This window comes from Lactuca saligna, chromosome 8 (genome assembly GCF_052625555.1).
Source record: "Lactuca saligna cultivar CGN05327 chromosome 8, ASM5262555v1, whole genome shotgun sequence".
Lineage (NCBI taxonomy): Eukaryota > Viridiplantae > Streptophyta > Magnoliopsida > Asterales > Asteraceae > Lactuca > Lactuca saligna.
The window spans coordinates 72,004,763-72,031,251 of NC_136424.1; the positions used below are offsets into that span (position 1 = coordinate 72,004,763).

General features: G+C 35.0%; 3 protein-coding genes across 5 annotated transcripts; 2 read left to right on the forward strand and 1 right to left on the reverse strand.

Annotated features, from left to right (window-relative positions):
- The first annotated feature begins 10,664 nt into the window (after positions 1 to 10,664).
- LOC145009096 (rho GDP-dissociation inhibitor 1-like) lies at positions 10,665 to 12,979 on the forward strand. Its single transcript, XM_078967763.1, has 5 exons — positions 10,665 to 11,063; positions 11,875 to 11,938; positions 12,047 to 12,268; positions 12,484 to 12,608; positions 12,692 to 12,979. Exons 1-5 carry the CDS (start codon positions 10,812 to 10,814, stop codon positions 12,758 to 12,760), a joined length of 732 nt encoding a protein of 243 aa, XP_078823889.1. The 5' UTR covers positions 10,665 to 10,811; the 3' UTR covers positions 12,761 to 12,979.
- Positions 12,980 to 12,986: 7 nt separating this feature from the next.
- PSAT1 (phospholipid sterol acyl transferase 1) lies at positions 12,987 to 17,249 on the reverse strand. Of its 3 annotated transcripts, none has more exons than XM_078967760.1 (15): positions 16,840 to 17,249; positions 15,923 to 16,058; positions 15,671 to 15,815; positions 15,410 to 15,579; positions 15,251 to 15,327; positions 14,961 to 15,174; positions 14,705 to 14,876; positions 14,418 to 14,612; positions 14,283 to 14,334; positions 14,105 to 14,176; positions 13,856 to 14,024; positions 13,679 to 13,783; positions 13,499 to 13,583; positions 13,301 to 13,397; positions 12,987 to 13,219 (listed from the first exon to the last, which is right to left on the reverse strand). In XM_078967760.1, the coding sequence occupies exons 1-14, from the start codon at positions 17,065 to 17,067 to the stop codon at positions 13,316 to 13,318; spliced, it is 1,902 nt and encodes a 633-aa protein (XP_078823886.1). In that variant the 5' UTR covers positions 17,068 to 17,249; the 3' UTR covers positions 12,987 to 13,219; positions 13,301 to 13,315. The 3 variants fall into 3 exon arrangements, with proteins under 3 accessions (XP_078823886.1, XP_078823887.1, XP_078823888.1); XM_078967761.1 differs by having other exon boundaries at positions 14,705 to 14,873; positions 16,840 to 17,248; XM_078967762.1 differs by having other exon boundaries at positions 15,923 to 16,083; positions 16,840 to 16,969.
- On the forward strand, positions 17,126 to 19,841 carry LOC145009758 (uncharacterized). The gene is made up of 3 exons (XM_078968392.1): positions 17,126 to 17,286; positions 19,200 to 19,474; positions 19,693 to 19,841. The coding sequence occupies exons 1-3, from the start codon at positions 17,126 to 17,128 to the stop codon at positions 19,839 to 19,841; spliced, it is 585 nt and encodes a 194-aa protein (XP_078824518.1).
- The last annotated feature ends 6,648 nt before the right edge of the window (positions 19,842 to 26,489 follow it).

The following is a 26,489-nucleotide window of genomic DNA, read 5'->3' on the forward strand; positions in this document are numbered from 1 at the left end:
TTAGTTTATTATTGTGTATCACTTTGCATGTTTTATTTCCCGAATAATATAATTATTCATACCCCACCTTTTCCGCCTTGGGGAAACAGCTCATACGGTGGGCATTCTTCATGGATGCCACCCAATGTCGACTAGTGATGGGATACCTGAACCCGAAGAACTCAAGGGCTCCACACGCCTTAAACTCCATGAAAGAAGGAGCTCGGGCCCCAATCTGGCTTGTAGCAATCTCGGCTCGGAAAGACCTGAGCTGCTCCTCCATGATCTCCATGATGCCCTCCTTGACGGTACCGAAAATCACCAAGGTAGCATAAAGGATGCTACGAGTAACCTCGGTTGCTATAAGATTGCGCAACCTCTCTTCGATGGGCTCTGCACCCGATCCTGAACCTAATCCTGATCTTGAACCTGAACCTCGCATGATCATCACCATCCTCAACTGAAAATATCACAAATAACCAAGATATAGAATTCGAAAAGATTCCTCCTCACCGGACTTCAAAGAACTATCAGGTCTGTCTTTGATTCGGGTACATGTCCTATGCTTTCAGTAGTACGGGCTCAATACTACATTTCACACCTACCTGTACCTTCCCTAAGGTCATACCTAATATACCTAAATCATCCAATCACAAATCATGACTCACAAACACAACACTAACTTAGATCCTAGAATGCTCTAGGATTCCCAACCCTCACCAAACCAGAAACTCAGATCAATCATAGCAGGTTGCCTTATACATGCAAGTTATACATAAATATTGTCAAATAAAGCTTCTACCCTAAACCACAACCAAACAAGGAACATGAATAAGGTAGATTCCCTCATTCTAGGGCTATGTAATCCTAAACATGTACAACTTTAAAAGCATACACTTAGCAAATAATCCATACAACATTAATTTCCATATATACTATAGCATGGCTAAAACATTGGAACACTTACTTGAGCTCAGTCGATTACGCGCATTACATTCTCCCATTTTTCTTACAAACTCATTTTCAGGAAATTTAACTTTGGTTTCTTTTTGAAAAGCAATTTGTTACCATTTCCTCAGTTTAAGTTCTGACACACCCAGAAGTGTGCCTATGTGACATCCCCAAAATCACAGCCAAAAAAGACCGATTTTTGTTTATGCTTTATAAAAATCAGAGTACTTCATTTTATAAAAAGGTTGCGGAATTTGTTCCCAGAAAAACATGGTAAATACGTTATTAAAACATTTTCGAAGAAACGTATTTATTTCATTTTAAAATGTTTGGGATGTCATCGTTAATACCGAAACATAAGCATAAACAGAACTTACAATGATTTACACTAGTGATCTACATCTCTTTTAAATCTCTCAGTGTAATGTCACTTCACTTCGTCACCTGTGATATACATAAACTGAGTGGGTCAGGTTGGGAAACCTGGTGAGTACATAGGGTTTTCAACCCACAATAATATAATTACTATGTTCAATCAAACAATCAACCCAATTACCCATCCCCATTATCTTCTTTACTCTTTAAGGATTTAACCTAAGAGTCATCTATCCTGCATTCGTTTATTCCGAAGTCCCTTACCTCCAGGGTTATAGGACTGGCACTAAATCCATAGCTGCCAATGTTCGTTCATAAAGCACTAATTCCATAGCTGCTATGGTCTATTCATCAGGTACTAAATCCATAGCTACCAGTCTTTATCTAATATGTACTAAGTCCATAGCTACCAATGTTCAACAGGTACTAAGTCCATAGCTACCAATTCCCAACAGGTACTAAATCCATAGCTACCAACGTTTAACAGGTACTAAGTCCATAGCTACCAGTGTTTGTCCCATAGGCACTAAGTCTATAGCTGCCAATGTATCATCTTCTATCTCTCATCATTCATCTACCCATCTCATACCCAACATATTCGTATATATAAAATACGTATACAGCTTAAATTCTTTAAAACATGTATAAAACGTTCATCCAGCATAGACAGCAAGTATTCAGATAATATGCACACATAGCACGTAGTTTATATAAAATACTTCATATCTATGTGTAAGATGAAAGGGACTATGCACTCACCTGAGAAGATGGTGACTCGGTACTCGGACAGCGCTTCGAAACCTAATATTATCACCACTAGATTTTAGTCTAATATTACCGTCACTAATTATTAGTCTTATTATTATTATTATATAAGCGTTTAAACAATACTTTCCAACTACTATGTACAGATAGGGGCCAGACATAAAACACCGGAGGGCAGGACCATTTTGGCGTATAGCACTTCTGAAATCCAACAACCCTATGCGGCCCTTTAAACCAGATTCCCCGTACCGCGAGTAGTTAAAAGATATTATAACGACACTTATATAAGTCATAATAATAGCTCAAATATTTATTATAAATTTATAATAACAATACTAATTTTAAATATAAACTATATTTAAAATAGGGTAAGCATAACTTACTTTCAACGGGATTTTAACTAGGAGTCGGGCTCTGCAGGGGCAGAACTTCGTCGCTGAATCTTTCTAAGAAAGATTCGTGCAGCGCTTCAGCGCTCACCTTACTATACTAAACTACAGAAAGAGAAGTCGAATCACGAGGGACCGAAATGCTCGGGGGATAAGGAGAGAAAGACTCTTGAATCAAGAGAATGGTGCAAGAAATATGAGAGCCCAAGGCTCTTATTTATACTAATTGAATTTTCAAAAACTACCCTCCATAATTACTTAATGACCTTTTAGTTATATAAACAACTAAACACCCCTCTATAATACTATTTTAATGGATTTAATGATATTTGTACTAAACTAATGTCGAAAGAACTCAACATTAGTCTTATAATGACCGCATCGTCGATACCTTTCTAATGATATATACATATGTATATATATATGTGTACGTATACATGATTTATACTTTATTTTAATACGTAAATATGCTATTATAATTTGTAACTCATTCATACGAACTCCGTTTTTGACGTTCTTTATATCCACGCGTAGGTGGAGACGTACTCTACAACTTTCGTTTAGACTCCGTCGGCTAATTTTGACTTTATTTTTAAAGTTATATTTTTAACAGGCCGGGACAGGATTGGTCCGTTAAAATCTCATAACTTCTTTATCCGATGTCCATTTTCGTCTGTATTTTTATCGTTACGCTACTAATAACGAGATCTTCGATTCTTGTTTAGGTTGTGTCGGCTAAAAATCAATCGATCTAAAATTCGAATTTCAGGCTGTACACCGCTAATCCGAAACTTCAAAAAATCATAACTTCTTCATACGAAGTCAGATTTGGGCGTTCTTTTTATCGATGTTCTTAGTTTAACATATTCTACGACTTTCGTTTAGAGCACTAAGGCTAAATCTCTCTCTATCATAAATTTACTATTTACGCTTCCCGGCGCCGTGCCGGTTCCGACACGAAACTTCGACGGGTCATAACTTCTTCGTTATAACTCGGATTTCGGCGTTCTTTTGTATGTACGGAAACCTTGTGACATATTCTACAACTTTGTCAAGATTATTTATTCTAAATAATCTTTTTGTAGAAAAGTCGTTTTCAACCCCTATTGCCTCTAAATTGACTAGCCCGGATCTGCGGACGTTACAGCCTAAATCCCTCAAACCAAGGCTTTGATGCCAACTTGTAACAACCCAAATTTTTAACTTTTAATTTCATAAACATCAACCATTAGGAGTACAAAAATCCCATTACATCGCCATATTATTTTAAAATTCAGAGTACGAAAACTAAATGTGATAACACTAGAGAATGCGGGCCACACCATAAAGTCGGACCCTTGCCCTTATTAATAGAAGTACCTGGAACATTCAATAAAATTGTAAGCACAAGCTTAGTAAGTTTCCCAAAACACATGAATCATATAATCACATAATACCATGCACACAAATATACACATAAGTTTGCTATGGACTCCCTCCATGGTCTTCATTGGAATGTCATAGGCTACCCCCATTGTCTTGTATCCCTGAGCCATGGGATCCTCCCATGGTCTTGCTAAATGTTATTGGCTCCTCCCATGGTTTTGCCCATAATTCCACATATAAATCCAATAACAAACAATTACATATCCCTATATGTATCATTTCATAATCAATAATGGGCCGGTCTTGGTGCCTTTGATCCACGACTGTGGTGAGAAGACTCACCTCAAATACTGAACGATAACTGACTAGGTCCTGGCTCCGAATATCAGCTCTACTCAATCCTTAAACAGAAACAATTCCTTAAATACAACTCAAAATACCTTAAAACCCCTTAAAAGTCAAACTTGATTATTCTAATGTCAAAGGTCAAAGTCAACGATCCGAGTTGATCCAACACGCCGAGTTGTCCTTCAACTCGTTGAGTTTCTCCATAAAATGCACAAATCGGGAAAACTCGTATCAACTCGCCGAGTTCACCTAATAAACTTGTCGAGTTATCCAGGAATCTAACAACATAATGCATTAAGCTGTTTCCATCGAATCTAGGAGATTCAAATCTCATATCTCCTTCAAAATGATGTCTAGAAGGGTAAAGTTTCCAACTTTACCCTTAGGAACCATCCAAGTTGAGTCAAACCCAAACCCTAGACTCATTAGAGTGATGCTTGACCCATCATTCCCTTAAACTCTAAAAAAAAGTCCCAATATGCAGATCTGGTCCCCTAAAGTTGAGAAATCACATAAAGCTTCCAAATTTATGTTCATGCATGCTAAAAGGAACCCTCTGACTCAAAATGGGTTTAATAAATGACTTAATGCATAAATGGGACCTAAGATCTAGTAAAGTTTGCAACTTTAAGCCAAATGAGGCCATAACATGGCTAGATCTAACATGACAACCACTGGAATACCCAACTTCTTCGGCAATTTAACCATGAGTCCAAAATCAAGATAAGACCCCAAAACAATTTATCCAAAACAATAAAAAAAAAAAAAAAAAAGCAAGGTATAAACTTTATACCGCCAAATGACTGACAATAGTAGGGGAATTCTGGATGTAGGTCTTCTCTCGAAGCTATGCACCTTCAACTTCAAGGACGCTCCAAAAGTGTGCAAAATATCAACTCTTAAGGCCTTCCACAAGCTCACACACTCTCAAGGACGATGATACACTCTTTTAGGATTTTATGGATAGAGGAGGATGGTAAGGAGGTCAACCAAGAGACTTAAGGCCTTTAAATAGGGTGCAAACACTCTAAAAATTAAGGTTTCCATCCCAGCCACCAACTCGTCGAGTTCAACAGGAAAAATCAACAATTTAAAGAATAAATTCATACCTGAATTAAGTGCTATAGTAAAATAATACACAAACTTATATTCGTTTTCATTTACTATGAGATGAGCATTTTGTGCCTTTCATGCCAAAAGATCGCAAAATATTGGTGATTAATCAAGAACGTTGACGTCGTCGTTGGAACCTGCAACCCCAAAAAAAACATGTAAATTCCATAAATCTTGGAAAACCACATCCTCTAATACCAACGTAGGTATTTCACGATGACCACTTGCATACCATTATTTCCACGCCGTTGGACAATTTCTCCGTTTCTAGTGTATGCAATCAATGTTTATAAGCATACCGGAAAAACCATGTCTTTGTTAAAATAAAAATTGATTAAAATTAGATTTTTCGAACACATTTGGTTAAAAATTGAACAGATACAAGTCATACAACAGTGTAATTAGTTTCGAAATCAAACATTATCCATGTACCATTCAATTGAAAATGAAATATAGTTTATTAAATCATATAGATTCAAAAAGTCGTACTTATTTCAACAGTTGATATACGAAAAACATACCTTATAATGATATAAAGTAAAACTAATTTTGAAATAAAAAAATATGTAACTATATTGTATTGAGACAAATTATTATCATTTTTTTGTTTTGGACGACAAACTATCTAACCTAATTCTAAATAACAATTTATTTGTTCATCGAGACTTGAATCCATGACCTCATTTAAAAGAGTCACATTACCATTATGCCATTGACCATTTGGTCAAATTGTTATCCTTATATAGATAATATTAAGGCGGTTTCAATGGTATATTTGGATTTATTTGAAGTATCATGTAATATTGAAAAATTAGTTCATAGCATACAAATTTATATTATTATGACGATAAAAATAAGACGATTTCAATTTCAATGATAAATTCATGATTTATACCAAGTATTATATAACAAAAATTGTGATAAAAAATCAAACTAAAAGGTTTAAATTAATACTATTAAAATAATAAAAAAATAACGAATTATTATTATTATTATTTATGTTCATCTATTTATATAATTAATCATAAATTTATCATATTAATGCATTTTTTGTTACTAATATTTTTTTATTACATTAAAAGGTGTGGTATGAATGGTTGACATAGTTTGCTTTGAAAACGTTACCATTCAATTTTTTATCAACTAATGCATGAACAATTCTTGTGTTCTCACTGTGCAACGACAATGTTTAACTAGGATTATAATATTATAATTAGTTGTATAATTTTATTAATATAATATTACATGTAAATATTATAATATTATAATTTTATTTAACATTCAAATTAGTAATATATTTGTGGTACCAAGTTGTAAAAGCTAGTAAACATTTTATATAACGACCCTAAACACATCACCTCTACTTTCATAAATGAATTTTTTCATATCGTATTCTCATTCAATCATTCAAATTTCATTTTGTGATTGTTTTGAATTAATTTCTTTTCCACATATCATTTTATGAGTTTTTCTATTTTAATAAATTTTACATAATACTTTAATGTAATAATTACAACAAATATATTAATAAATGAATATCAATTTTGTTAATGAACTTGCCTTCTTATTTCAAAATTCTCAAATTAAAGTTCATTAGTTTATTTTATTTATTTATTTAAATTTAAAAGATTAAAAAATCAATTTTAATAATTCATTATTTTTCTTCTTTTTTTTATAAATTTAAAGTTCTTAAATATTTAAACTTTTATATTTAATTTTTTTAATTAACTCATGTAATACATGAGTCTTACACCTAGTACCAAATATGTAAGAGTAATCTTTGTTAAGATAAAGGCAAGATTGTACACCTTTGTGTCTGGCTATGTATATGGATGTGCATAAAGAAGGGACGGGGCATCTCTATCCGTTTTTGGGGGAAGAGAGAGGGAAGAAGTTGCAGCGGCACCTCACGAACTTCTTACTGGAGCAGTACTATAGGCATTTTCGAGTGTTTGGATGCACGTCTTTTGTTTATATTCCTGCACAGTTAAGAGAGAAATTGTCCCCAAGGAAACCACTTGTGTCTTTCTTGGATATGCTCAGTCCGGGTATAGACGCTATGACGTGAAATCCAAGAGACTCGATGTATCATTGAATGTTCTTGCAGACCGATCTTCTGCTGAGTTCCTTCCTTCGTAGTCAAATCTGATGATACGCTTTGGCGATGTTACCTACTAAAGAAAAGGCCTGCTAGGTGATCGAAATCGCTCAGGTCAGCGAGGACTCACTCACCTACTCCTTATCTAATACTTTCTTCTATCTACTGAATTAAAAAGGCGACCCGCCGCGCCGGGCTATAAGATAAGAGACAACTGTTGTACTACTTGACTGGTAAGAAAGAGCTTCCGTAAGAACTGGAAGACTCTTGTATGTACGGTAACCCTATCTTCCGCTACTGGTGGACTGTTGCACATAAAGGCCAACAGAAGCAACCTTTCTTAGCGTGTTGGAAAAAAAATCCCTAACATACATTAATTAATATACATAAAGAGAAGAAAAATCTTTATATTAACGAAAAGAAGAAAAACCAAATTGAACAACTATTATTAAATCAATTAGGCTATCCGGAGTGTATAGCTCTCCACGCGTGAAGGACTTAGCTGGAAGGGGTAAGGACGTGTGAACACCGCCCCCAACCCCCATGGTTTGACTGCGGCGTCTCCATGGAGAAGGAGGAAGACACCCATTAAGAAGATGGCAGCAACATTGGTCTCTCTTTATCTCTATCTTCTTTTTGCCTCTTCACTACCAAGTACCAACCCACCGCTGAACACCATTTTCACAACCTGGTGGGTTGGTTGTGAAATGATAAAAAATCTGCGTGACCTTCTTTTCACATATAAACCACTTGTGATGATATAATGATAAGGTCGTCTAATGAGAGTTTAACAAAAATTGAATAGACAATGCAAGAATAACCGACAATAGCAGCGACGCCTTTAGCGGCGACAAAAAATAAATGCGTTTCTTGTCGCCGCTAAACGTCTCTGTTGCCGCTAAAGACGTCGTCGCTAATTGCTTATTTTGATGATCCACGTCATTTCAATCTCATCCGTCGATTGAAGAGATGATTCTACGACTAGGATGACATAAAAAATCCCGCGTTGTTTTCCCTCCGGTGTGTCGCCGCTAAAGAGTGTGCCTCGCCGCTAAAGGCTTATTTTGGCGATCTGCGTCATTTCAATCTCATCCGTCGATTTAAGAGATGATCCAACGACGCAGAAAACTTCGCGTTGTTTTCCCTCCCATGTGTCGCCGCCAATGATCACGTGTCGCCGCTAAAGGTCGTCGGCAATAAAACCCCTCTCTGCTCTATTTTTCCGTACTCTCCCTTCTTCTTTCTCACCATTGTCGACGATCTCATCGGAATTTCACAAAAATCTTCGTAATTTCACCAATCTCTGCTCCATTATCTCCTTTTCCTTTTCACTTCTCCTTACTAAATTTCTAGCATTGATGTGTATTTATTAATGTTCTAAATAACGTAAGGCGTGATTTTGCGGCAAATACACGCCTCAAGCTTTTCCGAGCCTTGGCGAGTCATAACGTTTGTAAGGCGTGACTTAAGGCGGCAATTTTCTATATAATTAATATTTTTATATGTATTTCCAGTTATTATTCATTTTTATACACATATATGAGTTAAGACGGCGTTTTGGCATAGCTTGACGGCAGGTGCAAGCCTTGGAGTCGTGGTGTGCCATGGCGGAGCCATGACGAGCTTTTTAGAACCTTGGTATTTATATATGTATTTTGTGTATTTATATATGTGTTTTTGTATGTGCAATCCTATGTATATATGTATTTTTATGTATAAGTATATGTATTATGTATGTGTAAGTATTTTCGTATGTATATATGTATTATGTATGTGTATGTATTTTCGTATGTATATGTGAATTTTGTATGTGTACTTGTATGAATAGAAATACATATTAATAGCAGCGACACCTTTAGTGACGACAAAGAGCATTAGCGGCGACACAATTTTAGCGGCGATGAATGGAGCATCAGCGACGAGCCAACAACGACGACCCTTTAGCGGCGACATGTCACCACTAATACCTTTAGCGGCGACATGTTGGACCTTTAGCGGCGACGCTTGTCGTCGGTAATACTCTTATTTCTTGTAGTGAGATGATGATTAGGACTGTATAAATGTTGAATAGAGTGTGAGTGATGTCATCGATGATGGTTGAAGAGTTGTATGTTGATTGAATAGTTGAATGAAATTAATCTTTTATTTTTCAATTAAATTTGAAATCAAATATATATGTAATCATATTATTCTTATCTTTTTATATTTGATTTTTATATTTTTTTTAATTAAACCACAAATAAAGTTAATCATATTTTTAGATATTATATTATTTACTGTATCAATTTTAGGTCTTATTTTTTCAAATAAATAACACACATAAAGTATTTAAAAATAAAAACTCACTGAAAAAGAAATATATTCGTACAAATCTAATACAAACTAATTTCAATAAAATATTATATTAATCGAACTATTACATATTAATTTCGACTATCATGGATCCGAGTAGCATGTCGAAGGAGAAACGACAAATTTAGATGAACTATTGTGAAGAGATCAAGATAAAATAGATGTCAAATTTTTTAATGTATTTTTAGGTTTCATTTTTTTAATTAATATATTTATAGGTATTAAATGTTTTAGGTTTGATAATTTTTAATTAATATATTTTTTAAGTACTGTACTTTTTTGTAACTATTATATCTTTTATTTTTAAATTTATAATTATGTTTAAAAATATAATGATGATGGTGTGAAATTTCATTAAATTGTATAATGTTTAATGAAATGTGGATGTCATTGATATTATTGATGGCCTTTTAATTTTTATCAAAAACTAACAAATTGTAATCTTAGTAGATTATATGTAGGGATGAGCAAAAGGACCGAACCGGCCAGACCCGACCTGGGAACCGGTTTCGTACAAAATCAAGAACCGAACCGGCCCGGTGGTTCTACCGGTTCTCGGTTCTTGTCGTGTCTTCAAATGTTGGAACCGATCCTCGAAAAATAACATCATACGGTTCTGGTTTTTGCCGGTTCCGGTTCCTACCGATTCCCGGTTCCAAAAATCCACAAAAATAACTTCTCAGTCCCGGCCCGATTGGTTCCATCGGGTTCCGGTCCCGGTTCCGGCCGGTTTCCCGGTCCATATGCTTGTCCCTATTAAATGTAATTTTAATATGGATTGTAGTCTCTCAGCTTTTTTTTTTTTTTTTTTTTTAATTAAGTTAAATAATGTAAATAAACTATAATCTAATTCAATTTTATAAGGATAAAAAGTCGTATATAGTCAAACGACCTACGCTTATTTTGATGCTAAACAAAGACATTCAAAGTTCAAACAAATATATGTGCTAGTGATAATGTGACTACTGTCTATATCAAAATCCGAAAAAGGAAATAAAGGAGAAAGGGTGTTGATTTGATTTCTTTAAAAGAAGGGTTTTTTTTTTCTTGTTCTCATCTTGTCTCTAGAAGCAGGGATGGAAGGTGTGAAGGGAGCAGAAGCAGGAACATCATCTGGGTCTACCTCATGTTCACTTCTTGATGATGTTAATGGAGATTTGAAGAACAAACAAACAGGAGAATTTACAGAAAACCCCTTAAATGTTAGGGTTTTTGAACATGAACATGACGATGATGATGATGAAGAACATGAACATCATCAAGTGGGTGTCTCCAAATTTGTTCCTGGCCCTCTTCTTCCTCTGAAGGACCAGCTTGACAAGGACAAGGTTTCTTTTTTACTTTATTTGTAGAAAATTTAAATGTTTTATGTCGCATATTTACTCTTATATAATCCTCGGTTACTTTTAAAATATGGTATGCTCTGTTTCAATCTAGGGTTTGTAAAGTCGTAGCGTATGCTCTGTTGCTATTTAAGATTTGCAGATAAATGTCAAATTAAGATGTAATTATTTCTTTTCAAAATCTTGCTTTGCATCTTGAGGTATCTATGTGATTCTTGCATTTTAAGCTTTATTTTCAAGAATAGCTGAAAACATGAGTGAATGTGTACAATTTGCAGAATCCCAGTGTCCTATATCAAATCGACTGTAAAAAGCTACACAATTTCAAAATTTGGGGTTCTAAAAGACAGGTCTTTAATGGGCCCTAGTGCACTTCTAGGGTTTCTTTCGATTTTGTCTTGCCGCTTTTGATAATTAGTGGGAGTTGTTAATTCCCGGTTGACTATCTTATGTTGTTTCGTAGTATAATTCAAATTCTGAATTAATAAAGTTGAAATCTTGCTCTGTTTCTTAAGTTTCTCTATTTTCATCAAGCATTTCAACTAATAAAAATGGGAACATATGTGGCGAATTTATGCATAAATATAGAAATTCACTCAATTTCAATTTAGGGTTCCCCTATTATATCCAATAATGTAGTCATAGAAATTTGGTATGTCCAAGTCCATGCATCCCATCCTTTGTGTTGAATATATATGCCACCTTTCAGAAGGGTAAAATCGTCTTTTCCTGGATATGTTTGCTGGAACATGTTATATGTTTCAAAAGGGTTTAAAACAGTCTTTTGGATTTACAGGATGATGAAAGTTTAAGGAGGTGGAAAGAGAAGTTGCTTGGTGGAGTCGAAAGTGAATTATATGGTTAGTCTTATTTCATTGTTATGATAATTTTCACATACAATTAATTTATCAATTTTAGCCTCTTAACTATGTTATGTAGTGAATAAGACATTATTATACTTTTGTAAGGTCAAAAGGATCCCGAAGTTAAATTCCACTCCATAGGAATCATATCAAAAGACGTTGGGGAGATCACGACTTCATTACCGGTCAAAGAAAGTCAAAGTGGTCGTCCCCTTTTTACACTTAAAGAAGGAGTTCAATATCGGCTTAAGCTAACATTCACTATTCTTTACAACATTGTTTCTGGTCTCACCTACACCAATATAGTGTGGAAATCAGGAATCCAAGGTAACTTTTTTTTTTCTTTTATAATATACTCACTTAGACATTTGAATTCAAACACAATACTTTCCAAGAGCATACAAAACAGTCTGAATTTGACCCAGTAAGAGGCATTTCAAACAACCCCTAAGTTTTAAAGCATGAAAAGATTCTTGTTTGTCTTTAAATGTCAAACCATATCCACAAAGTGATTGAACTTGTTTGATTGTGTTTGGTGTCAGTGGATCGAATCAAAGGAATGTTGGGTACATTTGCACCTCAGAAAGATGCTTACGTGGAAACCTTAGAGGAGGAGACCACACCATCTGGCATGCTTGCAAGAGGAATATACACAGCAAAGCTGAGGGTAAGTTGTGTTCTTGTTTTTGCGGGTCCCATCAAAATTGACTAAATATGAAGTATAATTTGTAAGTTTGTTTGGTGATGCAGTTTGAAGATGATGATAAGAGGTGTCATTTGGAGCTTGATTATTCTTTTGAGATCAAGAAGAAAAGCTAGTTCATATGCCATATTGATTTAATTGTTCAAGTTTAAAGTCATTTATTTATATTCTCATTTTACTACCCTTTTAGACATTTTTTTTGTTATTGAATTTTAAAGATGTTTGGCGAACTTTTAGTTAATTATTGTTAAAAATCTTTTGCTCGGAGTGGGAGCTATTCAACTTGTACTGTATTAAGTGGAAGTTGTACATCGTTATGGATTTGATTTTTTTTCTGTGGCATTTGAGAAAATAATGTTTTTTTTTTTTTTAATAATTTTGGATGACCATGGCCTTATGTGTATTGTTTTAACATGATGAATGATACATCTCTACGTATTTCAATCACTAATTTCTATCAAATGCTTCAAAAAAATATGCCTTCCCTCTAGTTTGCCATCTACGGTATGTATGATGTATGGCAATTGGCACATCAATGGCAATATAAATCCCATTCCCATCATCATTGACCAATCCTGCATCAATCGACAATTTCTGTTTGTCAAAATAAAGAAATCAAACAGGCTGTATAGAAGCTTTTAAGGAAAGGAAACTACCTCTCGTGGTTGTGGTTATACATATTTGAGAAGGAGATCGGCTGAAGAGCTTTTGACCCTGCAACTTTGACCCAAATGAACATCTCCAAAAACATATCTGCGTCATTATTTTTACATATGTAAACTGCCAACATATGGACCAAATTCATTCTAACCTTTTTTTAGGGCTATTGCACTATAGACAAGAAGTTGATTTACCTGTATTCACAATACTCAGCCCACGCGCAACGAGCTTTTCCATAATCCCAGTAACAGTCTTCATCCCTCAAAGGCCCACGCTTAGCTGTAAAAAAACCCACAATTTAATTTTTTTTTTTTTTAAATCTTTATTTTGAAATATCTTCAAAAAAAAAAAAAAAAAGGGAAAACCAAACTAACCCTTGGTAACAAATTTGGATTTCTTATCCGGATGAATATCATGCCACATCTCAAGCCATAGCTCCCGCATCAAAATTGGTGATCTCACAATGTTCCTATGATTTGCTGCAAATAAACACTCAAATTCAAAGCCCTAAACCCTAAAATAAAATTTTTTTTTTTTTTTTTTAAAGATACCTTTATCGATTTCCCAAACAGCTGTCCTTTGTCCAGGAAGGCTTTCAGAGTCTTCATAATAGGTAATGTACTTAACACGAGGTGACCTTGTCATGTTGGGGATTATATCAGCTCCTATTTGGTGTTCTACATCCGAATGCACTTGCACATCCTCCCCATCATGCTCTGACTAAAATAATAAACAAAAATTCAATTTAATTTTTTTTTTTAAATGTATGATATTATGATGCCATTAGGGCTTTCACATACCTGAGGTGTTCTTGTTATATTGACTTTTGGTCCCAGCCAATTCTTGCAATATGAAAGAGAATTATATGGTACCTATAACCAAACACATTTCTTGATTTCAATGTTTTATACATCATCTTTTCTAATTAAACCATAAAAGGTTCCAAATTAGCCAATTCTTATAACTATCTTTGCTTACTGTTTCATCACCACTTGCAGCCCCAGGATTTCCTTCAATTAAATTCCCAGACCTATATCAAAAAAGAAATAAACCAATAATGGAACTAAAATCTGATCATCAATTTCAATCACATGGTAAAGAAAGTAGTTATACCTGGTATACAAACTTCCCTCAAATTCATATACAACATCAGTCATAATCCAGTTATCAGGGTAAGGTTTTCCACTTGGTGCAAAATAGTAACCAACTTCAGTTCTTGAATCTACTCCATATATACAAAATATGTTCTTCAAAGGTGGTCTCTCCCATGGTGTCAAAGGATTTAATACTGGATCACCATGATACAACCTGTATACCACAAAAAAAAAAAAAAAAAAACATCTTAAACAAATACCTTAACCAAAAAATTATAAAAGACTTTATATATTTGCATTACTCACTTGTCTAATTGGTAGAGAAGCCTCTTGCTATCAGGATCATAATCTTCAATTGCTTTAAAAAATGTCCCATCTGCTATTTCTCGAGCATTAAATGATAACTGAGTAGGGACCCCACATTCCATGTTAGATAAATTGGCTTGTAATTCATCTCCAAAAGATGGATAAGCTTCTGCTACAATGTTGAAGAATGAAGCCCATTAAAATAGTTAAAAGAAAGCCACTAGTTTTTTTCTTTATAAAAAGATTTACAACATACCTACAACTGAAGGGATTTCAATGTTGATTATGTTAGTTGGAAATCCAGAATAGTTTAACCGATATTCAAGATCATCACAGTGGTATATATTGTGTTTCTTTTTGCGCCCAGTGGAGAAATGCTTTGAGTAGACATTTTCACTTTGACAATACTCTGAAAAAGGTGTCATCCAAAGTGAAGAACCAAATGAATTGAACATCAATCGTGCTGTTCCCTGATGATAAATTGATATTAATAAGATAAGCCAAAAACATAAAAAGGAAAGAAAAATAAATACTTGAAGAACAAACCTCAGGTACAGGAAGACCAAATGTGGATCCAGAGAGTGTTGCTTCTACTGTTTGAACCGACCCAAGAAGTGGAGACCCTGAAAGCAAGAATTAGAAAGCGTAAATGTCTAAATTGCCCTTTAAAGTTTGTGGCCAGAATGACATGTAGATGTGACATACCCACAGCAAAATAGGCATGAATGTGATCATCTAACCATTGGATGTATTTTTTAGGGGCAATTTCTAGCTTCAACCACTCCAAAAAGTAACGAAAAACATTGTTGCCCAAAGAGTGGGCAAATACTATGGAGGGCCCACCACGATGTTTCAAAGCTGTTTCAAAAGTAAGCCTGCAAAGAAATTAAAAAAAAAATTACGGGTGTCAAAATTATTATAATTTGGATCATGAATAAAAGATATTATATATAAGTGTATACAAACTTTAGCTTGTGGAAGTACAAATCCCGTTCTTCAAGCTTTGATGGTGACAATCTCCAATCATAAGGAACAGCAAGAATAGCATTTGCCTCAATCCCAAATTCAATGCACCATTTGATCCATTCTTTCCATACTGATGAAAGAGGACCTGATAATCAAGAATTCACATTCAGGGACTATATGTTACAACTTACATATAAGTGTGTGTTTATGTATATATATATATATATAGTGGAGAGATGAAAAAGATGTTACCTGTTATATAACCTGGGTCAAGTTCTGTGATAGCTGAAAGGCCACTATCTGGGCGTGACTTACACTCTGGGTGATCTGTTTGATTGTAAGGATCAAGCATCATGCATTTAAGCCAGCAATTCATTGCAGAAAGACACTGCATGGTAGATTGTAGCCTTCTTCTATCATCCACCAGACAGTATTGGATAGAAAATGAGAAATGTAGCATTACTTCTACTATAGCATATATAAAGAAATGAATCACATTTTATTTGGATATAACATCCAATGTGCCAATATGTCTTATCAAGTTGTTGCACAATCTGGTAGTACCTTTTAAGCTTATAGGTTATAATCTACCATATCTTTTTACTAAGAATATATACTCATCATATAGGATATCTCTAGGATCATCACTTATATGTTTCAAAAAGGAGTCACACTTTGGTTTTCCAGGTCAAAGCTAATACATTTCACCTGCGTTTAAACTAATTAATGTGATTTCAAGCACCAATAATCAGTTTTAAGTGTTTGACAAAAAGTGATTATGATTATGATTTTGTGATTATTTGGGGTCAAAAAATTTAGATTTGGAGATGCTTAACCCTAACTTTATGCACTTACTTATCTTTAACATGCTTTTCCAAACCCCTTAATATCCGTACATGTTCAAATTATAAACTCTTCCATTTGAATTCCAAATCCCAAAATAGTTTAAGGGAGCATGGAGCATCATGTATAATCTACTAGAAAAATCAATAACTAAACACAATCGGAATAAAAACAATGTTAAGTTAGAAGAATGTCAATTCAACAGTGCTAATATGCAAATACGTTATCCTTCATAAACTAATAATTATAAATTCATAGGCAAATCACATGATGTAGAAATTTTTAATGGGTTAAAGGAAAACATCTCAGATTGTAGGAAAATATACTTTGGTCGTGTCGAGCCAAACCAAATCGAGTGGATTGAAATCTAGAGGAGAGTAAGGGCAATCCAAAATAGACCAGGCTCTGAGCTGAGTAGACGCAAAACCTGGTATTATAATCCCCGATAACTTGGAGTAATCTCCCTTGAACTGACCGCCATTGACGACGGAGGTTCTATCCAAAACCCCGACGATAACGAACACGACGGCGATGAACTTTAAATCACTTTTCATTCGCCTGCCTCCCTTGTGTGACTCTGTGTGCGAGTTATGATGGTTGACTGGGGGTTTGATGGAGGAGGAGAAGGCGTATAAGTTAGTTGGGGATTTGGTTGAGTTTTATACATCCATCGGTGACTTTTCGCCGCCGCCGGGGAAATGGAGACATGATTTGGTTCAATTGGTTGTATCGTTCATGTGGCAAATTTTAAATAGCGAGGACGAATATGAAAAGTAACATTTTTCTACCTTTTTTAAACAATTTAGTTTTTACCAAAAATAATAAGTTTTTAAGAAAATTGTAAATTTGGTCCCTGTGATTTGCTGATTCGTATAACTACAGTCCATTTGGTTCCAAAGTTGAAAACTCAGTCCTTATCACATGGTTTAGTTGTGGATTTGGTTTGACACCGTTAATTATAGTCTTTTAAACATCTTTACCTTTTTAGGGGTGAGCGTGGTGCGGTTCGATGTAATTATTAGCCAAAACCTCACCACTAACCGCAAATGCGGTTAATCCATTTTTAAAACCGCTTGGTGTGGTTAGACGATTATTTTTACGGTGCGGTTTTGTTTTGTTTTTGTTTTTTTTTTTTTTTTTTTTTTTTTGTTACCGTTATTAACCGCATGGATTTGTTGCGGTTTTTTTTTTTTTTTGGTTTTTAACCACAGTTTAGAGCTCAAACGGTTTTAAAAATTCAAACATATTACTTACAATGATAAAAGAATTATAAGGTATAAGACAATTAACTTAAATCACAAACAACTAATATCTTAAAAACGTTAAATCAATAGTAATTAACAATAAATATCTTAAAAAGTTTAATTTCATCATTTTTCAAAGTTAATCATAACAAAAAATCAATACTTTTGTCTTCTGGTATTTTATTCATCTTTCATCCATGAAACTTGTCTTATTTTTAATATTTAATATATAACTAATTAATATATATAATATATGCGGTGCGGTGCGGTTTTTTGCGGTTTTTGAAAACTAATAACCGCACCACACCGCAAATTTGCGGTTTTTGAAAAACAAAAAACCTCACCATCGGTTTTTATTGTGGTTGCGGTTTATCGGTTGCGGTATATGCGGTTTTTACGGTTAATTTTAGCTGCGGTGCAGTTTTTGCTCACCCCTAATCGCTTTACCCTTGATTTACCTTTGTTTATTTATTCATCATCACAAACTCTTCCATTATCTTTCACGATGTTTCAAGTGCATATGAATTGTTACAAGGTCTAAATTGAGCATAAGTATGTTATCCTTGAATATTGATCTTATCCATGACTACAATAGTCAAAGATTGGCATAATTCCCCTTTACATTTCCTTATTCTAGATAGGGAAACCTTTCCTAAGACCTATGGGTATTGGCAACGGGAAATGGCGTTATGTCCATGTTGGCATCTAATAACAGCGTCATAACGGGAGGAACACCCCCTAGCCGTTATTAGGCGTTACATGATAGCGCGTTATGGTGAACACGGGAGGTAACACCCATTTTTTTGCATATTTTTTCCTTCAACGGTCATATTTTCGACCGTTTTAAAAATGGTAACATACTAAAAAAACCAATTTTTATTTATACTATAAAATACACATAATTTATATCATTTTTACCTACAAAATATAATTTTCTCTCAACTACATATTTCTTTCAATAATTCAAAACTAAAATATGAATCGTTGATCCAGCTCATCCGTACAACGATGATAACGACGAAGACGATATGTTCGTGAGTATGATGTACCGGTATTATACAGACAGACTACTACAATCAGATCCAGCTCCACTACTCACGCGACGTGCGGCATTAAATAGATATTGCAAGGAATGGCAAATACAGCTAGTTAACGATTACTTTGCGGATAATTGTGTCTACCGGCCAAGCGATTTAAAAAGAATATTTCGTTTGCGAAAAAAATAAGTTTAAAAGGACAGCCAACGCCATAGAAGCAAGGTATCGTTTGTTTCAACTTTTCTGATTTATAAATGTCACTTTTAGATAAAAATAAATACAATTTTTACATGTTAAATATATATATATATATATTTACGCATCATTTGTTTCAACTTTTCTAATTTATAAATGTCACTTTTAGATAAAATAAATATAATTTTTACATGTTCAATATATATTTAGGTATAAATTTTGCCAATTGAGATACGATGCTAGAGGTAAACGAGGCTTCACAGGGTTGCAGAAATATGTTGCTGCAATTGAACTTATGGCAGTGGGGGAGTCGCCCGATTTTGTTGACAATTATATGAGAATGTCTGAGAAGACCGAACGAAAAAGTTCGTATTTATTGGTAAGTGGTGTTGTCGAAACCTTCGGTGACCAATACTTGCGCAAACCCTCGTTGCATGATATGCAACAACTATATGTGGCGCATGAAGAAAGACATGGTTTTATGGGTATGTTTGGGAGCATTGACTACACACACTGGAAATAGAGAAATTGTCTCATGGCATCGAAAGGCCAATATTCGAGTGATCATCATGGAGCGCCTTCGTTGATATTAGAGGTTGTTCACAAGATTTTTGGATTTGACATGCTTTTTTTGGAGTTGCGGGTTCTAACAATGACGTCAACGTTCTCGATCAATCATCAATATTTGACGATCTTTTGTCAGGAAAAGCCATGGATGCTTCTTTCACAGTGAATGGAAAGAAATATAAGTTTGGGTGTTACCTTACAAATGAAATTTATCCACCATATTCCATGTTTGTGAAGGCGTTTCGACACCCAATAGACCCAAGAGACAAATATTTCAAGAGATGACAAGAAGGAGCACGTAAGGACGTTGAACGTGCTTTTGGGGTTTTGAAATCAAAATGACATATAGTTGAACATGCGACGAGACCTTATGAGTTAGATACTCTACGAGATATCATGTATACATATATCATAATGCATAACAAGGTTGTCGAAGATAAAGTACGCAATATTGCAACGTATTCACCTACGGAACCTAGACATGTGCAATTTCAATCAGGGACATCAGAATATTTACATAGAGTGGTTGATATTCAAGATCAGCGAAAACACAAGCAACTCCGTGAAAACTTGGGGGATTACATATATGTTGGTTACAAAGATAAAGATGAATAGTTTTAGGCCAAAAAATGTAGGTTTTATTATCTTTTTTTTTTAAGGTTTTTAATGTTTTTGTATTTTGTTGTAATTTTTTTAATGTTGTTTTTAATTTAAGATTTATTAAAATTTTATTTTTACTTTTCAAATGTAATTTTTTAATTTATGATTTAAGCTATATGATAAATATAGTTATTATCATATAAATAAAATAAAAACAAATTCGAAATATAAATAAGAAAAACATAAAAAAGAAAGTAAAATATAAAATAGAAAATAATTTGTGTTATCATATGTTATTAGATGTTTATTTCCACATTGGATGTTATAATACCTATGTATGAGTTGAATGCTGACATAACACCTTCTGGGTGTAGTAACATGTAATAACATGTTGCCCACACCTAATAGTCTAATATTTTTGGTATACTTGTTTTGTCAAAAATTTCATTCGCTCGAAGGAAAAATAATAGAGAAAGAAGGAGAGAGCAATGTTTCAAAACTAGTTAGGCGTTCCCAGGACAGCCAACTAGCGAATAACGAGTATTCGGTTTAGGTAAGGGTACTCGGATTTGATAAATTATATGAAATTAATTTTAGAAAAAATACATATATAACAAATATCACAAGTTTGTTAAAATTTATAACAAAGTAGATGAATATCAATAACAATTATATTAAAAAAAAAAAGTCAAATTTTCCGATTTGGACAGAGTTTCTCTAAGTTTTATTGAATTGGAATCGATTTTGACCGAGTTTAATATATTCCGAGTATTTTTCCCGATTCCTAATTAGGCGCACCGGGACATGTCTGAGTCTGTGAGAACCGAGAGGTCTTCGTCACTGATCATCATTCGGAAATAGTAGGAAAATAGATGTAATAGCCTAGTATTGTAATATTTGACTATTGAGATAATAAGAATCAAATGTATTGTTATATTTATTTGTTAAAAACGTCCATTAGGCTCAAAAATTAGCGAGCGAAAAGTCGTAACGTTTTCTAAGCCAGTTAACGTACTTGAGGAAAGAGTTATGAATTTTATAAAAATAGAAATCAACCGCGTAATTAAAATTAATTACGTCAAAATGGTACTTAGAGATTGGTTGAGTTTTGACTAAAAGTGCAAAAAATAGTTTCGTAGTACTCCTCAATATATAAACATATATAAACTTTAGGAAAATGTTTGATGACAACGGGATCCGTACGAAAGACAGAGAGAGAGAGAGAGAGAGAGAGAGAGAGAGAGAGAGAGAGAGAGAAAGAGAGAGAGAGAGAGAGAGAGAGAGATGATTTTTATAAAATCATTTATTTTAGCCCTGTTAGGCATGAAAATAAAAGTCAAAACTAGCCAAAACAACCTAAATGAGAGTCGTAGTACCCATTGAGATCATCACATAGATATAAAGAGGGCTTAGATCGGAGCTTGCACAAAGAAGTTATGATTTTTACAAAATCTTTTCATGCGCGGCAGGTGCCCTTCTCCACACGCTGCGTACCTAACACTGAATTCAAGTAGATTGCGAGTGATGTGGCCGAGTGGGGGAGTGACACGTGGCAACTTCCGGATGGAGCCACAATGTTCACGAGCAGCGCGCACAGATATTTGCCCAACACATACCTCTAAAACTCAACTATAAATAGAAGGCAGTGCCATTGTAGTTCTGCACACCTTCAGATTTCTCTCTCACTATCTATCTCGAAGTTTCTACCTTGTGGAGCGGTCCCTGGAGTCCGGAGCTCGATTCAACCCTACATCAAAGGTTTCGCGTGACTAGAGTTAGTACATGGCCCCTACTATACTATTTTAAATGTTTTACCAAGTGCGAGGGGGGGGGGGGAGGATACATGCCTATCAAATGATTATATCAAAATATATTTATAGTTATAAATATCAAATCATTTTATAAAACTTAATTCCTTTAGGATAATATAGTTGTAGACACTATGCATAGTTGTAAGGTATTTATAACATTCCATTTAAATGAAATAAATAGATAAAAGTAATAAAGGAATAGTAGCCCTAAAGTCGCAATAATTTAGCAAAACGTTGGTTTTGGGGGTTAAATGATATAATTTGGACTTTGGGGGTTAAGAGTATAATTTCCAGGCTAGTTTGTAAAGAATTTTGAAGGTTGAGGGTTGTTTGGTAAATTATGGATTTAATTTGAAAAAGATTTCAAAAGTCAGGAGCTAAAGGGTAAGTTATGGACTTAAGTTGAAAATGTTTTTGTAGAGGAGGGACTAAACTTGGAATAATGGCTAAAAATTTGAAATAAGGCATGGGATTAAAACTCGGCACTCCTTCCCTCCCATAAGCTCGAAGAAACCCTAACCCTACTACTCACTATTCAACTTCCACCCTCACTTCAACCACCTCCGGTGCCGTCATCCCCGTCGTTGAAACACCACAGTTGTGCCCCTGTTGTCAGCAGCAACGAGGACCACCAACAAAGTTGTGAACGTCCACTGCCACCATTCCTTCTTCTTCTTCTTCTTCTTCTTCTTCTTCTTCTTCTGTCTTCATTCCCTCTCGTTCTCACGGATGAAACCCTAAACCTAGAAGCTCTTCAACAGTCTTCGTCGTTGTCGGAGTCGGGAACCACCAGTCGAGTGTTGCTGTTTTGTTGCCGGTGAAACCAAGGACTACGAAACCGACATTAGCGCTGCTATTTTCCGCCATTCCAAGTCGTTGTCGTCATCGTACGCCACCAGGTAGGTGGGTGTGTCCATATTCTAATCAAGATGTGTGTGTGTTTCTGCTGCTTGGGTGCATGTCGTTGGTGTATTGTGCTTGGCTGAACCTCACAAGAGAAGCCACCACCACCATCGTAAGGTGCTGGCTATTGACTCCGACCACCACCACCACTGTGAGGTGGTGGCTACCACCTTTTGTCGCCACCAACCACCGTGTTGGGTGGCGGTGTGCATTTGAGTGTAAATGGATTGTTGTTTGAGATATGCTTGGACTAGATGGTAGTTCTTGTGCCGGTAAGGGATAATGCTCGGACTCTAGAGTCGGGCAGCTCGATGACCAGTTGAGAGGGTTTATTTCATTTGAGATTACATGTAGTGTTATGGACCATAATCTAATGATCTTTATTATGGTCAAGGAGGGCATTTTGGAGATTATTGCCGACAGGTCAGGTGTATTCCGCACCAAGATGGCGGCCATGATGGGGACCCCTACGTTGACGTTTCGGGAGTTCATAGCTTGTGGAGCTCCATATTATCATGGGGCTAGGGACCCCATTGCTAGCAGCAGGTGATTGGCAGATGTCACTAACGTTTTTGTACCAGCCGTAGTCCCGAAGGGGACAAGGTCCGATTTGCTTCCTGCCTCCTGAATGATAGGGTACGTGATTGGTGGAAAGAGTTAAGCAGTGAGTTGAGTGATGAAGCGATTGATGCTATGTCATGGGATGACTTTACGACCAGATTCCAAGCGAAGTTTCCCTGACAACTGAGGCGCAACAGTTGGTGCAAGAGTTGTTGGATCTCCGCCAGACTACTGAGACTGTGGCAGAGATTGATGTCAAGTCTCGGGAGAGAGCTTATTTGGTATCGTAGTATGCAATAGATAAGGAAATGAAGAATGTAAGGTATCATGATATACATCGGAATGATATCAGGAAGATCGCGAGTATCTTGGGTGCGAGACCCTGAATGATATGATTTCTAGAGCCCGAGAGCGAGATATTGATTTGGAGCACATTAGGAAGAGGAGAATAGATCAGTTTCATATATTGGAGGGTCTTGGGAAGAGACCCAAGATTTCAGATCAGCTTTTGAGAGGCCAGCAGGGGCGGATTCAGTGCAATACTTGCGCGAAACTGCACGGTGGAGTTTTTTGTCCCAAGGGTTTGGGTAAGAGTATCTATAGGTTTGTTTCTCTGCTTGTATTTGTGTTATATCATCAAGTGATGTCATATGCCATTTGCATGCCGTAAATTATTAGTGGTTAGCGAAAGGTCATTTCCCTACTTGCGGGTTGGGAGTGTACAGTGTCATATTGGTTTATGGTCGAGATCGGTTTATGGGTATTATGTGGAAGGTCCGCGGTCAGGGTTCTGCAGGATGGTTATTCAGCATCGTCAGGATTCAGTGGTTTTAGTAACTGTTATTAGTTGGTTGATGGAAGTGCCAAAGGAAGTGGCTCGTTGCTGAGGTATTAGTAGGAACATCTATCTTTTGGTCTTCAAGAATCGAGTGTGATATCATTTCAAACATATGGAGTTATCAATATTGTTGGGAATCATAAAGTGTTCATCTAGTCTTCATAGGTTTTATGATCTTTTAAGTTTGGCTAGTAATGGATCGCTAGCATTAGTAAGCGCAGGTTGTCAGCAGATCGATCATAGGAAGGTGGGAAGGATCAGTATTCCTTCCATTTCTCGTATGCCGTAAAGACTTAGTCTGATCGAAGTGGAGGAGAACCATTCAAGTATCCAAGACAGAAGCAAGTGTGAAATATAACAATATAATAATCATCATCTCTCTACAAATATCATTTTAATCAAGTTATAGTTATGAGGGCAACCCAAAAGGATTTTGTTTCTGATTACAAGAATATACCAAATTAGTTAGTGGCTTAGATACCTTAATACAACACATTTAACCCAAAGAAAGCTACATTTTGTTTCTCAAAAATCTTGTGTTCCAACCCTTTTTTGGTAACATACTTTAGATCCAAAAAGAAGCTAGGTAATCTCTTGATTTTTACATTTCCTTTCATAGGGATGAGCGTGGGACGGAACCAGTACCAATCCGTACCCTTGCCGATTTTCCGAAATCCAAATTTTATCAAAATTCAATTCCGAGTACCGAACCAAATTAACATCATCGGTACCGGTACCGAGTATGGTACCGCTTTTCGGTACTGGTACCGGTACCGGTGGTACCGAATCCCGAATTTCATGTATTTGGAGTACCGAGTATTGTCCCATGTTTTCAAATTCGGTACGGTTCGGCACCGGTTCCGGTACAGTACCGGTACGAGATTGAGATTTGAGACAAACTGCTCATCCCTATCCTTTCGTCATAAAACTCAATTGTAGCAAGTGAAATACAACTTGATGAAAATCTAACTTATTGTTAATGTATGTCTTTATGAGTTAAGACCTTCCAAAAAACACTCAAATCTCAAGCCTTGGTGGAACATAAAACCTCACGAATCTTTCTCGAACCGAATAACTTTACGCGATAAGGGTGTATATCTACGACTTCTTTTTTATTGTTTTTAAACATTTCCATGGGAGAATACATATAAAAGTCGATATATACTAAAAATATGAATATATATATATATATATATATATATATATATATATATATATATATATATATATATATATATATATATATACACTTCATGTTATATTTATAAATGTAGTGATAAATTTATGTTGTGCATGCAAGCTTTTATTTCAATTAATATATAAATATAATTGTTACATGAAAAATGTCAAATATGTCAAGAAAACTTATGATTTTAAATCAAACATTTAATAAAGGCTTATAAATGTTTATAAGTGTCAAAATACATTAATAAAGATTTGTTGCAGAAAAAGAAACGCTAACTTATGATGTTGTTCAAATGTGCACACTTTAGGGACATAAAAATATCCTTATAATAAAGTCTAATTGTATAAATAATCATAAATGATTTGGTTATAGTCACATGTAGCTGGTACATTGTCAAATTTTCGATAGGAAACAATTTTAATTTAAGTGCAACTGAACTCTTAAAAAAAGTTTCCAACCACAAACATTTGTATAATTGTAACTAAAACTTGTGATTGTTGTGGAAGTTTTCATTCATCAAACTAAGAACACTAGCTTAGTGAAATCTTTTGTAATAATCATTAATCCTTTGTGAGCAAAGAATTTTTGTATAGATCTATATGAGTTGACATCTATGTTTATGGTTGCTAACTACAATCTTCGTTTGACGAGACACAATGGACGATAACTTCGTGTTTTTATCTTGCTCTTTTTTATCACAACGTCGATGAAGCTTCGTTGGGTCAACAAGCACCAACCTATTTTTCATAATGTTTCACGGAAGCAGACTCAAGTCATATAGTTCGGTTATAACTCCACTTAATCTCGGATACAAAAATACTAATACATACCAAGATAAGGTTGTATGTAGTATAAGGATTCACATGTAAAATGTTAAACAAATTGTTAGTGTTTATTTATATAAAACAATCACTTAATATTCCACTTCATTTATTACTTATTCATTACAAGTAAATTAACATGTAACAAATTATAAGTATGAGTTTCACATAAATTATGCCGGTAACATTTTTGGTTATATACTTGCACAAATA

Coding starts and splice junctions, on each gene's coding strand:
- LOC145009096 (XM_078967763.1), top strand. CDS start 10,812: ATGGAAGGTGTGAAGGGAGCAGAAGCAGGAACATCATCTGGGTCTACC. Junction 11,939..12,046: donor AGTCGAAAGTGAATTATATG/GTTAGTCTTATT, acceptor TACTTTTGTAAG/GTCAAAAGGATCCCGAAGTT. Junction 12,609..12,691: donor TATACACAGCAAAGCTGAGG/GTAAGTTGTGTT, acceptor TTGGTGATGCAG/TTTGAAGATGATGATAAGAG.
- PSAT1 (XM_078967760.1), bottom strand. CDS start 17,067: ATGAAAAGTGATTTAAAGTTCATCGCCGTCGTGTTCGTTATCGTCGGG. Junction 16,059..16,839: donor TTTGGCTCGACACGACCAAA/GTATATTTTCCT, acceptor TCTACCATGCAG/TGTCTTTCTGCAATGAATTG. Junction 14,177..14,282: donor CTGCAAGTGGTGATGAAACA/GTAAGCAAAGAT, acceptor GTTTGGTTATAG/GTACCATATAATTCTCTTTC.
- LOC145009758 (XM_078968392.1), top strand. CDS start 17,126: ATGGAGGAGGAGAAGGCGTATAAGTTAGTTGGGGATTTGGTTGAGTTT. Junction 17,287..19,199: donor AGCGAGGACGAATATGAAAA/GTAACATTTTTC, acceptor ATATATATTTAG/GTATAAATTTTGCCAATTGA. Junction 19,475..19,692: donor AGAAAGACATGGTTTTATGG/GTATGTTTGGGA, acceptor ATCTTTTGTCAG/GAAAAGCCATGGATGCTTCT.